This window comes from Rhineura floridana, chromosome 3 (assembly GCF_030035675.1).
Source record: "Rhineura floridana isolate rRhiFlo1 chromosome 3, rRhiFlo1.hap2, whole genome shotgun sequence".
In the NCBI taxonomy this organism is placed as follows: Eukaryota; Metazoa; Chordata; class Lepidosauria; order Squamata; family Rhineuridae; genus Rhineura; species Rhineura floridana.
This window is the reverse complement of record NC_084482.1, coordinates 136,149,621-136,163,441: the sequence shown is the minus strand read 5'-3', so window position 1 is coordinate 136,163,441 and position 13,821 is coordinate 136,149,621. Positions and strand designations below refer to the sequence as shown.

The window sequence follows — 13,821 nt, the reverse complement described above, 5'->3', positions numbered from 1 at the left end:
ATGTACAATACTTCATCTAACCAAGTTCTATGGGATCAGTTTCAGTTGATGCAGCCCGAGGACATGGATAAGATGCCTCGTAGTATGCATTTGTTCACATACACTCTCAACCCTTACTTTTCTAGGGTGATTAAAACTAGTGGAGGAGGTTTCACTGTGTGGGTTTAGACACTAATGAATGTTTCATTAAGAGAAGGAGTGATATTTGTCTTTTAAAAAGAGGTCATTATAATGACCATTCCTAAAGACGACAACTTTAGATCAAACTCCTAGACAATTATCAGTCAGTCGCTAATACACCTTTTCTAGGCAAGGTGATTGTAGTGGAAGTGCAACTAAAGACATTCTTGGAAGAGACCAATTATCTTGATTTTAGGTCTTGCTTAAGGACCAAATCAACCTTGATTGCCCTGATGGATGACCTTTACCACAAGATGAACAGAGGAAGTGTGACCCTGTTGTTACTTGATCTCTCAGTGGCTTGAAACACAATTGACCATGGTTTCTTCCTGGACCAGCTCTGTGAGATGGGAACTGGTGGCACTGTACTCCAGTGTTTCCGCTCCTTTCTGTAGGACTGTTCACAGTGAGTGGCTTTGGGTGATAGTCTGTCGACTCGCTGTGTTATGGGGTCCCTCAGGGTCCCATCTTGTTCCCAATACTTTTTAACCTCTACTTGAAGCCACTGGGAGTGGTCATTAGGCGATTTGCAGAAAGGTGTCACCATAATGCTGACGATGCTCAGCTTTACTTCTCTGTAATATCTGAATCAGGTGAGGCCATGCAAGTCTTGGACAAATGTCTGCAGTTCGTAATGGGCTGACTAAGGAAGTTAAGGTGAAGCTGAATCTTGGTAAGACAGAAGCCCTATAGGTCATAGAACCATAGAATAGTAGAAGTGGAAGGGGCCTATAAGGCTATCAAGTCCAACCCCCTGCTCAATGCAGGAATCCAACTTAAAGCACACTCATCAGGTGGCTGTCCAGCTGCCTCCTGAATGCCTCCAATGTTGGACAGCCCAGGTAATTGGTTCCATTTGTCTTCCGCTCTAACAATTAGGACATTTTTCCTGATGTTCAGCCAAAATGTGGCTTCCTATAACTTGAGCACATTATTACATATCCTATACTCTGGGATGATTGAGAAGAGATCCTGGCCCTCCTATGTGTGACAACCTTAGTTTCCAAGTTCAGTAAATTGGATATTGCCTGTACTTGATGGGGTTGCATTCTTTCTGAGTTATTAAATATCTTTCTATAGCTCTGTAGAATTATGAGGAGCAAAATGTCTTTGCCTACACTTTTAAATAAAAAAATCATATTCTAAGATATGCAAATAGTCTGCCTCTCTTTGCTACAGCCAAGCAAAACCATATAAGCTGATACATGATTTAGAATATTAACTCAATTTTCAGTAAAGGTGATATAGCTGAATATTCAGCTCAAAATGCTGAGTGGACCAAGATTATCCTTCCCAATGACCCTCATCACTAAGTGATGATACAGCAGATTCAGCTGTATTGCTTTGTGCTCATGTGGCTTGATGAGCACATTGCTCGTGTGAGGGTTTTCTGTGGGGGGTTTTATTACAAAGATAATAGCACTATGCATCTTAACACAGCAGAGAGCAATACAGCTCAAGATGATACAGGCAAACAAGAAATTGCTTTAATTAATAAAGCAAAAATGAAAATCATTTTTGTGTTACCTGGTCATCTTATCTTTTTTATATATAACTTTCTCTTACAAGGTTAGGATATTAACAGCAGGGGGAAAAAGTTAAATAAATCTACTAAATAAATGTATTGCTGTTAATCGCCCAGAGAGCTTCAGCTACGGGGCAGTATATAAATGTAATAAATAAAAAAATAAACTGTCACATTACCTGAGCCCTATATTTACAGTGTACGTACGTATGCTAAAACTGCCAACATTTAATGCAGACTGCAATGTAGTTTTATTTACTAAAGTTAAGTATTGAGGTAATATCTAAAATTTGGGCAGGTATTTGCACAGCTGATAGAACTATGTCAAAACAAAACTAAGCATTGCTTTCAGTGAGTTAGCTTTTTCTGTTATCGCATAGGCAAATCTGATTGGCTACTTGATGTTATTATAGCTAGAAAGGCCAATTTGAAGGGGAAAATGGTGCAAAAGCTGAAGCCAAATGGGTCTGTGAACAGGTCACAACAGAGTAAGAACATAAGAAGAGTCTGCTGGATCAGGCCAGTGGCCCATCTAGTCCAGCATCCTATTCTCACAGTGGCCAACCAGGTGCCTGGGGGAAGCCCGCAAGCAGGACCCGAGTGCAAGAACACTCTCCCCTCCTTAGGCTTCCGGCAACTGGTTTTCAGAAGCATGCTGCCTCTGACTAGGGTGGCAGAGCACAGCCATCACAGCTAGTAGTCATTGATAGCCCTGTCCTCCATGAATTTGTCTAATCTTCTTTTAAAGCCATCCAAGCTGGTGGCCATTACTGCATCTTGTGGGAGCAAATTCCATAGTTTAACTATGCGCTGAGTAAAGAAGTACTTCCTTTTGTCTTCTACAGATGCAAAGAGAGATGGCCTGCCTGGATTTATGTATTTATTTATTAAATTTGTATCCTGCCTTTCCTCCCAAAGGAGTCCAGGCACCAAATATCAAAATGGTACTATTTAAAATAAAATAAACACATATTTGACATGTTTAAAAGCAAATGAAAACCACCTAAAACATTTACACCTACAAACACTTAAAAGAGGCATGAGAGATGCCTTCTCTCCAAACAATCATAAAAAACAGGCCACCTACAAATATCACTGAGAAGGGAAGCACTTTTTTTTTAACAGGAGAGAAAATTTGTGTAAATAGCTCTCCTCACTCTGGCTCACCGCTAATTAACTGCTGATTTCTTCCCTTTTTTATATCCACGGTAAAAGCAACCAAGTGTATGAGAAAACTGTGTGTGAACAGTATAAAACTGCAAAATGTTACATGACTCATATGTTATGTATACTATACTATATAAATGTGCATGAAGCCCTTTAAATGATATAGGCAGCTTGTTTAAGACAAAGAACTAGAAGTGAATATTACATTTCAATTTCTCAAACATTTCTTTTTGAAAAAGTTTGTTAGGATGCCAGCAACAAGGCACTCATAAAACATCCTTAAGATTTATATGCTGCCCATATGATGCCCAGTGTTGCTTTAAGATCAGCATTTTTCCCTTTTTTAAAAGGTGAACAAGTGCCATCCAACACAATATGAAAATAGTTTGAGGTTTTACTCATATTTTTGGTTAGTTTTTACTGCATCAGTCATGTTCCATTTATTGTTGCTGGGAAATTTTATAGGTCAAAAGTGTGGTCTACCTGTTTTCATTATTTAAGAGAGGAACAAGTTAAAACCTAAAGTGTATTTTAACCAAATTATTCTGCATATACAAGCTTGGAGATTTATTATTATTATTATTATTATTGTTGTTGTTGTTGTTGTTGTTGTTGTTGTTGTTGTTGTTGTTGCTGCCCAGGGTGGCAAGCAAAGCACCAAAAAAACTTTAAAACTTCATAAAAACAGATCTTAAAATACATTAATACAAAACAGCATTAAAAACAATTAAAAAACAACCTTAAAAAGGGTAAAAAAAATTATTAAAAAACATATTAAACAATTCTGACACAGATGCAGACTGGGATAGGTCTCAACTTAAAAGGCTTGTTGAAAGAGGAAAGTCTTCAAAAGGCACCGAAAAGATAGAAGAGATGGCGCCTACCTAATATTCAAGGGGAGGGAATTCCACAGGGTAGGTGCCGCCACACTAAAGGTCCATTTCCTACATTGTACAGAACAAACCTCCTGATAAGATGGTATCTGCAGGAGGCCCTCACCAGCAGCAGCAGCAGCAGCAGCAGCAGCATATTTACATTTGTATACCGCCCCATAGCCAAAGCTCTCTGGGCAGTTCAAAAGCTCTCTTCAAATGTCCATATGACAATACACTTCAAAGTGGCAAAAGCAGAGAAACAGCCTTATGACTGCATTAACTTGCAAACAGTATATATTCCAAACTGTATATATTCCAATTTGAAATGCTATGACAATTTGTTCTGCAAATTTGCTAGCCAAATAAAGAGCCAAGAGTAGTCTTCTGAACATTCCATATGAAATTTAGCAAATTTACCATAGAAGCATCCTCCAGCAGGATTTTTTAAAATACAATTTTGGAGTTGTTTATAACCAGTTTTAACAGTGTATAGACTTCTTGTCACAGAGTTAGTAAAACACAGGGCCAAGTCTAGGCATACTTCTAAGGAGATTGTAATTTTAAAGAAAGTGCCACCTATTCTGTAAAAATGTGTGTTTTGGGAAACTATTACAGCTACAACTACACACACACACACAAACATACCATTGGAGCCCCTATCGCACTTAACCACTACCCACCTGTTTTTCCATTGAAAATAACTAGCTTTGAATTTTCAAGCCCATAAATGCATGAAATAGTGTTAACAAGTTTGACGAAGTCTAATTTATTATCTCCCTTGGGATTTTCTAGCAACACAGTACCATCTGAGGAGACAAAAAGGAAGCAATAATTGTAAGAAACCAATTTTGTTTTATTAATAGATTATCAAGATATTGTAAAATCTATACAAAGGGAAGAAGCACATCTATTGCTGCACCCACTTTTGCCTCCTGTCACTGCCATGTGGCTCCCACAAGAGAATTGAATCCTCAGGCTGAAAAAGGTTCCCCACCTCTGCCGTAAATAAACACCTACTGTGTGAACACATAAACCAAACAACTTACTTGAACAGAACAATTATTTCCTCTCATCCAGGAATTAGTTATTGTAACTTTATTTCAATTAGGTCAGTTAACATTTTAAAAATCCTTCTTTAAAATTGACACTAAGTAACTAACCCCAACAATCCAAATGGTTAAGATGCCTAATATATTACTAAAGCGAGGGAGGTGCAGATGGTGGCAACATGGTGGGCCTTCTCGGTGGTGGCCCTCCATTCATGGAATGCTCTTCCCAGGAAGGCATGCTGGTGCCATCATTATCTATCTTTAGGCGCCAGGCAAATCTCTTTTCCCAGGCATTCGGCTCTTAGTTTTGGAGAGCTTTTGATGTTGTAGCCTCTAATAGGGGGTTGGCCGTTCCACCACATTTTATATTTATGCACTGTTATTTGTTTTAGTTTTTTATATTGGTTTTAATCTTTTTATTGATTGTAAGTTGCTTTGCATTCACTTTTGTGAAGAAAAGTGACTAACAATTTTAAATAATAGTGAGTTTGAAACATTTAAATCTTTTTTAAAGGCAAGGATCCAAGCATCTGTAAAACTAATTCTATGGGACCAAAGAAGGTTGAAACTTACTTTTCTTGAATCGGGCTCTCTATTCCACATATCAAGCCACATGATAAACACAGATAGCTTTCAAAACTAGCTTCTGATCTGGTACAGAGGTCAACCATTCAAAAGGAAGAAGCCTTATTAGGAATATTCAAACCCTTTCCATGAACCTAAGTAGCTCTTTGGGTCCTTGCCATACTATTTTTTAAAAGTGATCAGTTTGGGTATTACATTTAAAAGGCCTTAGTACATCAGATTATTTATCAACCCCAGGATCCATCTATGGCTGCTGCTGCTGCTATTATTACTATTTAGATTAATGTAATGTTGTTTGCCCAAAAGCCACAGGGCAGCTGACAACATAATGAACAGCATAACAACCAAATAACAACAAAAAAATCCTTAAAAACAGTTCTCAATATAGTTCATAATAAGAGCTGCAACAGCAAACCATTCATAAATTCAGTTCATATATGTTGGGCATTAGTGTACCCCTGCACTGATGATTTGCAAAGATCAATGGTATGCTGAGTGGCATTTCCTTTGTTTTAATATTTGTTGTGTGTGCAGCAATTTTTCAGTAATTATGCACTCAGAATGCCACACACACCACTTCAGATTTTAACCATATCTTTTTTTAGCCTTGCAGAAAAGCCCAAGATTTACTGCACAATCCTTCATGAGCCACCCAGAGGACTTGCTGCGGGTCAACTCTATAAATGTAAGAAATGATAAATAAAATAAATTGTGTGTACACACACACACACACACACACACACACACACATGCCACATGGAGTTTAATGACTTTCCTTCCAGGCTCATAGGTAATATGAACACTGTATTTTCCATAAGCAAGTTGAACTTATAGCTGTATAAATTATATTTAGGAATTTTACAAGTAGTACAGAAAGTTATAGTTACCAAACTGAAGTAATTCCCAACATGCCACATAGGAGCCTTTCCCCAAAATATAGCAGTGGTTTAAATATGACAATGACAATAACATTCAGAAATAGTTTAATTAATTCTTACTTTGCTCTTGACCATTCACAGAGATGTTCAGATTGACATAAGCACATGCTGGCTCAATGCGATGATTTAGAGCACCTTTGGCTAGTGTAATTTCCAGCTCTGATCCCTTTAGCTAAACAAACAAAAGTTACTATTTTTAAAAATTAACCTTCTAAGAGGAGACACTCAAACTATTTCCCCTCAGAACGATTACAACTTGAAAATGCTGCAGGAAATATAGTGACAATTGTTGAATTTTAACATTGCCTCAAAATAATAAAAAAGCATGGAGTATATTAGCAGAAAAACTCTGGTAACATTAAAAATCCACTCTTTGTGACTTGTAAGACAGCAAATTAACATTCAAGGCTGCAAAAAATTGAAGAAAAAAAGCACCCTGTTCCCAATCAGAGGAAAGGAGCCACAGCTGCACATGCAGATAGGATAATGTAATCCCTTTCTGGGTCTGCCAGTGCTGGCCACTAGGGGATACTTTTTACTACCCGTTAGCCACCAGGAAACAGTCAAGTTTCAAGGATAAATTAATTGCAAATATTAAAATAGTATAGATGCCAAGCAACACACATAAAAATGTACAGCCTTCATGCAAGTGGTAGGGCACATTTTTGCTAAAAATATATGCTTTCAAAGACTGGGCAATTTTTTGCTGAATACTTGCACTGTAAAGATGAAAAACACAGAGATAATGGATTTGAGTTTGAATCATTTGATAGAAAAATTTTCATTAATTGGATGAGATAACTAAATGGAAGGAAAGCTTTTTGTCCCAACCTCCCCCTGCAGCCTCCCACCAAAAGACTCAGCAGGACCCCATCTTGAACAATACAGGATGGAGCATGAGGAGCTGAAGGGAGAGAGGAAACTTGCCCCCAAACAAGGTAGATGGCTGGGATTTTTGTGGTTCAATTACTATCATCATTGGTGGTAGTGGAGGTAGTAGTAGTAGCAGTGGTAGTGGTAGTAGTATTTATTAGTCGCTTTTTTAATGAGAAGTGACTCAAGGCAACTTACAAAATGATACAAACATTAAAACCAAATATAAAAATCAGAACAAAATGAACACCTATAAACTTATCCATAAGAAAGAGAGGCAGGTTTAACACAACCCACCCCATTAAAAGAAAAGGAAGAAAGAGGCCACAAGTATACCCAATACCCAAATTAAGGGCCAAAACCCTGGTTGAAAGGAATTCATCCAGTACTGCTTTGCATCAGTATTTGTATCGTCTCAGAATTTTTACCTTTTTGATATATTGCTTTCTTTTCTAAAAAGGTAGTAATTTGGATTTTAGATTTTCACTCTGATAGTATTCCAGCTTAACCAACAGATGAACTTTTGACTACGTTGATAGAAAGAAAATATGCAACATTCCAGGACTCATCTATTCCATTTAGATCAATCATCTTCCCCTGTCTTCCCATATGAGCCTGTCTGAACTCTGAGATCATCAGGGAAGGCCCATGTCTTGGTCCCGCCATCCTCACAGGCACATCTAATGGGAACACAGGAGAGGGCCTTCTCAGTGGCTGCCCCTAGGCTATGGAACTCCCTTCCTAGGGAGGTTAGACTGGCCGCCTCCCTATTGTTCTTTCATTGGCAGGTGAAGAGTTTGACAGGCTTTTGGGAACGAACTGCAAGGGTTATGCTCTTTTACCGATTTTTATTTTGTGGGGTTTTTTTTAATTACTATGTTTTAAATGGTTTTAATTCTATAGATAGTTTAATTACATTTTAATTATAACTTTTTGTATGTTTTAAGTATATGTTTTTATCTGTATTTGTTTTAATTTTTGTAAGCCACATTGAGTCCCAGTTCTGGAAAAAAGGCGGGATATAAATGTAGTAGTAGCAGTAGTAGTAGTAGTAGTAATAATAATAATAATAATGATGATGATGATGTAGAATTCACTTTTTCTAGCTGTCCTAGAGTCCCACACATTTGTGCTCAATATCTCACATTCATTTACTATGCACATCAAATTACATTTATATCTGTATTCATCACAATGAACAGGACTGTCACCAACATCTTACAAATTTGCCTCATTTTAACTGTATTCACAAATTATTAAATGAATACACTACTATTTTAAATAAATGTTTCAGAGTTCTCTGCTAATAAAATGATCTTCTAGGGGCTTTGCTTAACTTTCAGTATATCAAGGTTATATCAATACACACCCACATTTATCTTTCTGTTAGACAACTTCATTAACTACCAGAAAAATAAACAACTATTTCCTTTAAGGTACAAAAAGTACTTTGTGTACCTTAAAAGAAATAGGCAGCTTCATTGATACCTTCATTGATACCTTTTGTCTTTCAGATAATTTCAAGGCATGCATGGTTCTGTAGAACAAATAAGATTATAAGAACCAATGGCCCATCTAATCCACCATACTGTTCTCACAGTGGCCAGCCAGATGCCTTTGGGAAGCCTGCAAGCAGGACTTGAATAAAAGAACACTCTCGCTGCCTGTGATTTCCAGCAACTGGAATTCAGAAGCATACTGCCTCTGACTGGAGGGAGAGCATATCCATCATGGCTACTAGAGACTTATCCTCCATGAATATGTCTAATCCTCTTTTAACGCCATCCAAGTTGGTGCCCATCACTGCCTTCCTTGATCATTTTGTTTGCCCTTTTCTGAACCTTTTCCAACTCTATAATATCCTTTCTGATATGAGATTACCAGAACTGTACACAGTATTCCAATAAGGTTGCACCATAGATTTGTATAATGGCATTATGATATCAGCAGTTTTATTTTCAATTATTTTCCTAATGATCCCTAGCATGGAGTTTGCCTTTTTCCACAGCTGCCGCACACTTGGTCAACACCTTCATCAAACTATCCACAATGGCCCCAAGGTCTTGTTCCTGGACAGTTACCAGCAGTTCAGGCCTCATGAACATCTATGTGATTTTTTATCCCAATGTGCATCGCTTTATATTTGTTTACATTGAACTGCATTTACCATTTTGTCATCCACTCAGTTTGGTAAGATCCTTTTGGAGCTCTTTGCAATTCCTCTTTGTTTTAACAACACTGAACAAATTTGGCCGCCTCACTGCTCATCCCTAGATTGTTTATGAACAAATTAAAAAGCATAGGTCCCAATATTGATCATTGGGGGACACCACTTTCTACATGCCTTCACTGGAAGAACTGTCCATTTATTCCTACTCTCTGCTTTCTGTTTCCTAGCCAGTTCCTTATCCACAAGGGAATCTCTCCGCTTATTTCATGACTACTAAGCTTACTCAAAAGTCTGCTTAGAGAGATCTGGAGAGCTTATATTGATATATAAGTTTAATTTCAGACAGAAGTAGTAACAGTTATTGTATTCTTAATATGAATTGACTGTTTTTGTCATTGTATTTTTATTCTTTCCTTTTTTAAACCTTTGCTTTTTCTTTGTAAATTTGTTATTTTAAAAATAAATTAAAATATAACAATCCAGCTTTCCAAGTGAACCAAGTGGCAGGCCAGCTCCAGACACTCTTGAATGAGACTGATTATCTGGATCCATTTCAGCCAGGTTTCAGGCCTGGTTTTGGCATGGAAACAGCCTTGGTCACCCTGTATGATGACCTCTGTTGGGAGAGAGACAGGGGGAGTGTGACTCTGTTGATTCTTCTTGATCTCTCAGCGGCTTTCAATACCATCAACCATGGTATCCTTCTGGGAAGACTGGCTGAGTTGGGAGTGGGAGGGACTGCATGGCAGTGGTTCCACTCCTACTTGGCAGGTCGCCTCCAGAAGGTGGTGCTTGGGGAACATTATTCGGCACCCTGGACTCTCCAGTATGGGGTTCCACAGGGGCCAGTTCTGTCCCCTATGCTGTTCGACATCTACATGAAACTGTTGGGTGCGGTCATCCGGAGCTTTGGAGTGTATTGCCATCAGTATGCTGATGACACGCAGCTCTATTTCTCCTTTTCATCTTCTTCAGGTGAGGCTGTCAATGTGCTGAACCGGTGCCTGGCTGTGACAATGGACTGGATAAGGGCTAATAAACTGAGGCTCAATCCAGACAAGACTGAGATGCTGCTAGTGGGTGGTTCTTCTGAACAGATGGTGGATGTCCAACCTCTCCTGGATGGGGTTGCACTCCCCCTGAACGAGCAGGTTCATAGCTTGGGGGTTCTCCTAGAACCATCTCTGTCACTTGAGGCTCAGGTAGCCTCGGTGGCATGGAGTGCCTTCTACCAACTTCAGTTGGTGGCCCAGCTGCGCCCCTATCTGGACAGGGATAACCTGGCTTCAGTTGTCCATGCTCTGGTAACCTCCAAGTTAGATTACTGCAATGCACTCTACGTGGGGTTGCCTTTGAAGATGGTTCGGCTGCCTGTATGTTTCCGAGCTCGATTCAAGGTGCTGGTTTTAACCTATAAAGCCTTACATGGCTTAGGACCACAATACCTGATGGAATGCCTCTCCCAACATGAACCCACCCATACACTATGCACAACATCAAAGGCCCTCCTTCGGGTGCCTACTCCAAGGGAAGCTCAGAGGCTGACAACAAGGGAGAGGGCCCTCTCAGTGGTGTCCCCAAATTATAGAATAATCCCCCCCTGACGAGGTGCACCTGGCGCCATCACTGTTATCTTTTCGGCGCCAGGTCAAGACTTTCCTCTTCTCCCAGGCATTTTAGCATGTGTTTTTAAATTGTTTTTAAATTTTTAAATTGTGTTTTAAATTGTTATTTGTGTTTTAAAATTTGTATATTTGTTTTTAATGTTTTTAATTGCTGTAAACCACCCAGAGAGCTTCAGCTATGGGGTGGTATATAAATGTAATAAATAAAATAAATAAAGCAGGCCAATAAGCAAACATAATTATGAAAGTAGAAAGCCAGCAAGGATGTGAGGGTATCACACGTACAACTATCTGCCTGCTAGACAGAGGTCATGAGTGTGTGCTTGGTTCAATGAGCTCCTGGCTCTTAGGGAATAAATTCATTAAGTTGAAGCCAAGGTAGCTGACTTGGAGAAGCTGAAACAAATTTGTGCATAATACTTTCAGGGGCATTATAGCAGTGTCCCACTCCCAGTGTGACAGCTTCTCTGCTGTCAGAGAGAATTCAGGTATCAGATAAGGAGAACTATCATTAGAAGCTAAAATGATGAAACTGAGATTATCGTACTTAGGACACATAATGAGAAGGCATGATTCACTAGAAAAGACAATAATGCTGGGGAAAACAGAAGGGAGTAGAGAAAGAGGAAGACCAAACAAGAGATGGGTTGATTCCATAAAGGAAGCCACAGACCTGAATGCACAAGATCTGAACAGGGTGGTTTATAACAGATTCTACTGGAGGTTGCTGATTCATAGGTTTGCCATAAGTTGTAATCAACTTGGAGGCACATAACAACAACAATTATCTGACCGACAGGATCTAGCAGGAATGTAGAAAATTATAGACTGGTTAACATAACTTCTGTACTGAATAAATTGGTGGAAATTTTTATTTTAATAATCAAGCATATAGAAAAACAAGTCTTGCTGAAAATGAATAAAGGTTTCTGCAAAGATAATTCCTATCTCATTAACCTTTGAGTCAACAAGTACACATGAATAGTGGTGATCTGGCAGACATGGCATGCCTGGGCTTTCAAACAGATTTTGACAAAATCCCCCACTGAAGTTTCATGAGTAAGCTTGGCAACCACAGAATAAGAACAGTTCTTTTTATGGACTGCTAATTACAGAACAGAGATAAATGGACAGTTCACTTAATGGAGCAATATTTTATTTTTTATTTTATTTTTATTTATTTGTTAGATTTTTATACCGCCCAACTAGCACAGCTCTCTGGGCGGTGTACAGCAAAAATACAAATACATACAATAAAAACCCATCATAATAAAACAAGAACACATATTAAAAAAAAAATGAAAATCTAAAATCAGTTATAACAAGCTTAAAACTAAATTAAGATTAAAATTAGATTAAAATGCCTTAGAAAAGAGGAAGGTTTTAACTTGGCGCCGAAAAGACAGCAAAGTCGGTGCCAAGCGCACCTCACCGGGGAGACTATTCCACAGTTCAGGGGCCACCACCGAGAAGGCCCTAGTTCTTGTTACCACCCTCCGAGCCTCTCTCTGAGTTGGAACTCGGAGGAGGGCCTTTGATGTGGAGCGTAGTGTACGAGTGGGTTCGTATTGGGAGAGGCGTTCCAGCAGATATTGTGTCCCGCACCATGTAAGGCTTTATAAGTCAAAACCAACACTTTGAATCTGACCCGGAAGCATATTGGCAGCCAGTGCAAGCGAGCCAGAACAGGTGTTATGTGTTCGGACCGCTTGGTCTTCGTTATCAGTCTTGCCGCTAAGTTTTGCACGAGCTGCAGCTTCCGAACTGTCTTCAAAGGTAGCCCTACGTACAGCACATTGCAGTAATCCAATCGCGAGGTTACCAGAGCATGTACCACTGATGTTAGGTCTTCCCTGCTCAGATAGGGACGTAGCTGGGCTACCAATCGAAGTTGGTAGAACGCATTCCGTGCCACCGAGGCTACTTGAGCCTCAAGTGACAAGGAAGGATCTAAAACAACTCCCAAACTACGAACCTGTTCCTTCAGGTGGAGTGTAACCCCATCCAGGACAGGATGTATATCCACTATCTGGTCAGAGAAACCACCCACAAGCAGCATCTCAGTCTTGTCTGGATTGAGCCTCAGTTTGTTAGCTCCCATCCAGTCCATTATCACAGCCAGGCAACGGTTCAGCACATTGACAGCCTCACCTGAAGAAGATGAAAAGGAGAAATAGAGCTGCATGTCATCAGCGTACTGATGGCAACACACTCCAAACCTCCTGATGACCACACCCAATGGCTTCATATAGATGTTGAAAAGCATGGGGGACAGAACTGACCCCTGCGGGACTCCACATTGGAAAGCCCACAGTGTCGAGCAGTGTTCCCCAAGCACTACCTTCTGAAGACGACCCGCCAAGTAGGAGCGGAACCACTGCCAGTCAGTACCTCCAACTCCCAACTCCGCGAGCCTCTCCAGAAGGATACCATGGTCGATGGTATCAAAAGCCGCTGAGAGATCAAGGAGAATCAACAGAGTTACACTCCCTCCATCCCTCTCCCGACATAGGTCATCATACAGGGCGACCAAGGCTGTCTCTGTGCCAAAACCGGGCCTAAAACCCGATTGAAATGGATCTAGATAATCGGTTTCATCCAATAGCGCCTGGAGCTGGCCAGCAACCACTCGTTCCAAGATCTTGCCCAGGAATGGAACATTCGCCACTGGTCTATAGCTGTTAAAATTTTCTGGGTCCAAGGAAGGTTTTTTCAGAAGCGGTCTCACTGCCGCCTCTTTCAGGCGGCCAGTAACCACTCCCTCTCATAAAGAGGCATTTATCACTTCCCTGGCCCAGCTAGCTGTTCCATCCCTGCTAGTTTTTATTAGCCAA

At 39.8% G+C, this 13,821-nt stretch overlaps 1 protein-coding gene across 5 annotated transcripts in view; it reads right to left on the bottom strand.

Annotated features, from left to right (window-relative positions):
* Positions 1-13,821, bottom strand: part of IARS1 (isoleucyl-tRNA synthetase 1) — a 159,600-nt gene that overhangs the window by 17,901 nt on the left and 127,878 nt on the right. For all 5 annotated transcript variants that reach the window (XM_061618077.1, XM_061618075.1, XM_061618079.1 and 2 more), the window contains 2 exons: positions 6,380-6,491; positions 4,428-4,553 (listed from right to left, as the gene is read on the bottom strand). In XM_061618077.1, coding sequence (XP_061474061.1) covers positions 4,428-4,553; positions 6,380-6,491 — 238 coding nt within the window. The remainder of the gene's footprint in view (positions 1-4,427; positions 4,554-6,379; positions 6,492-13,821) is intronic.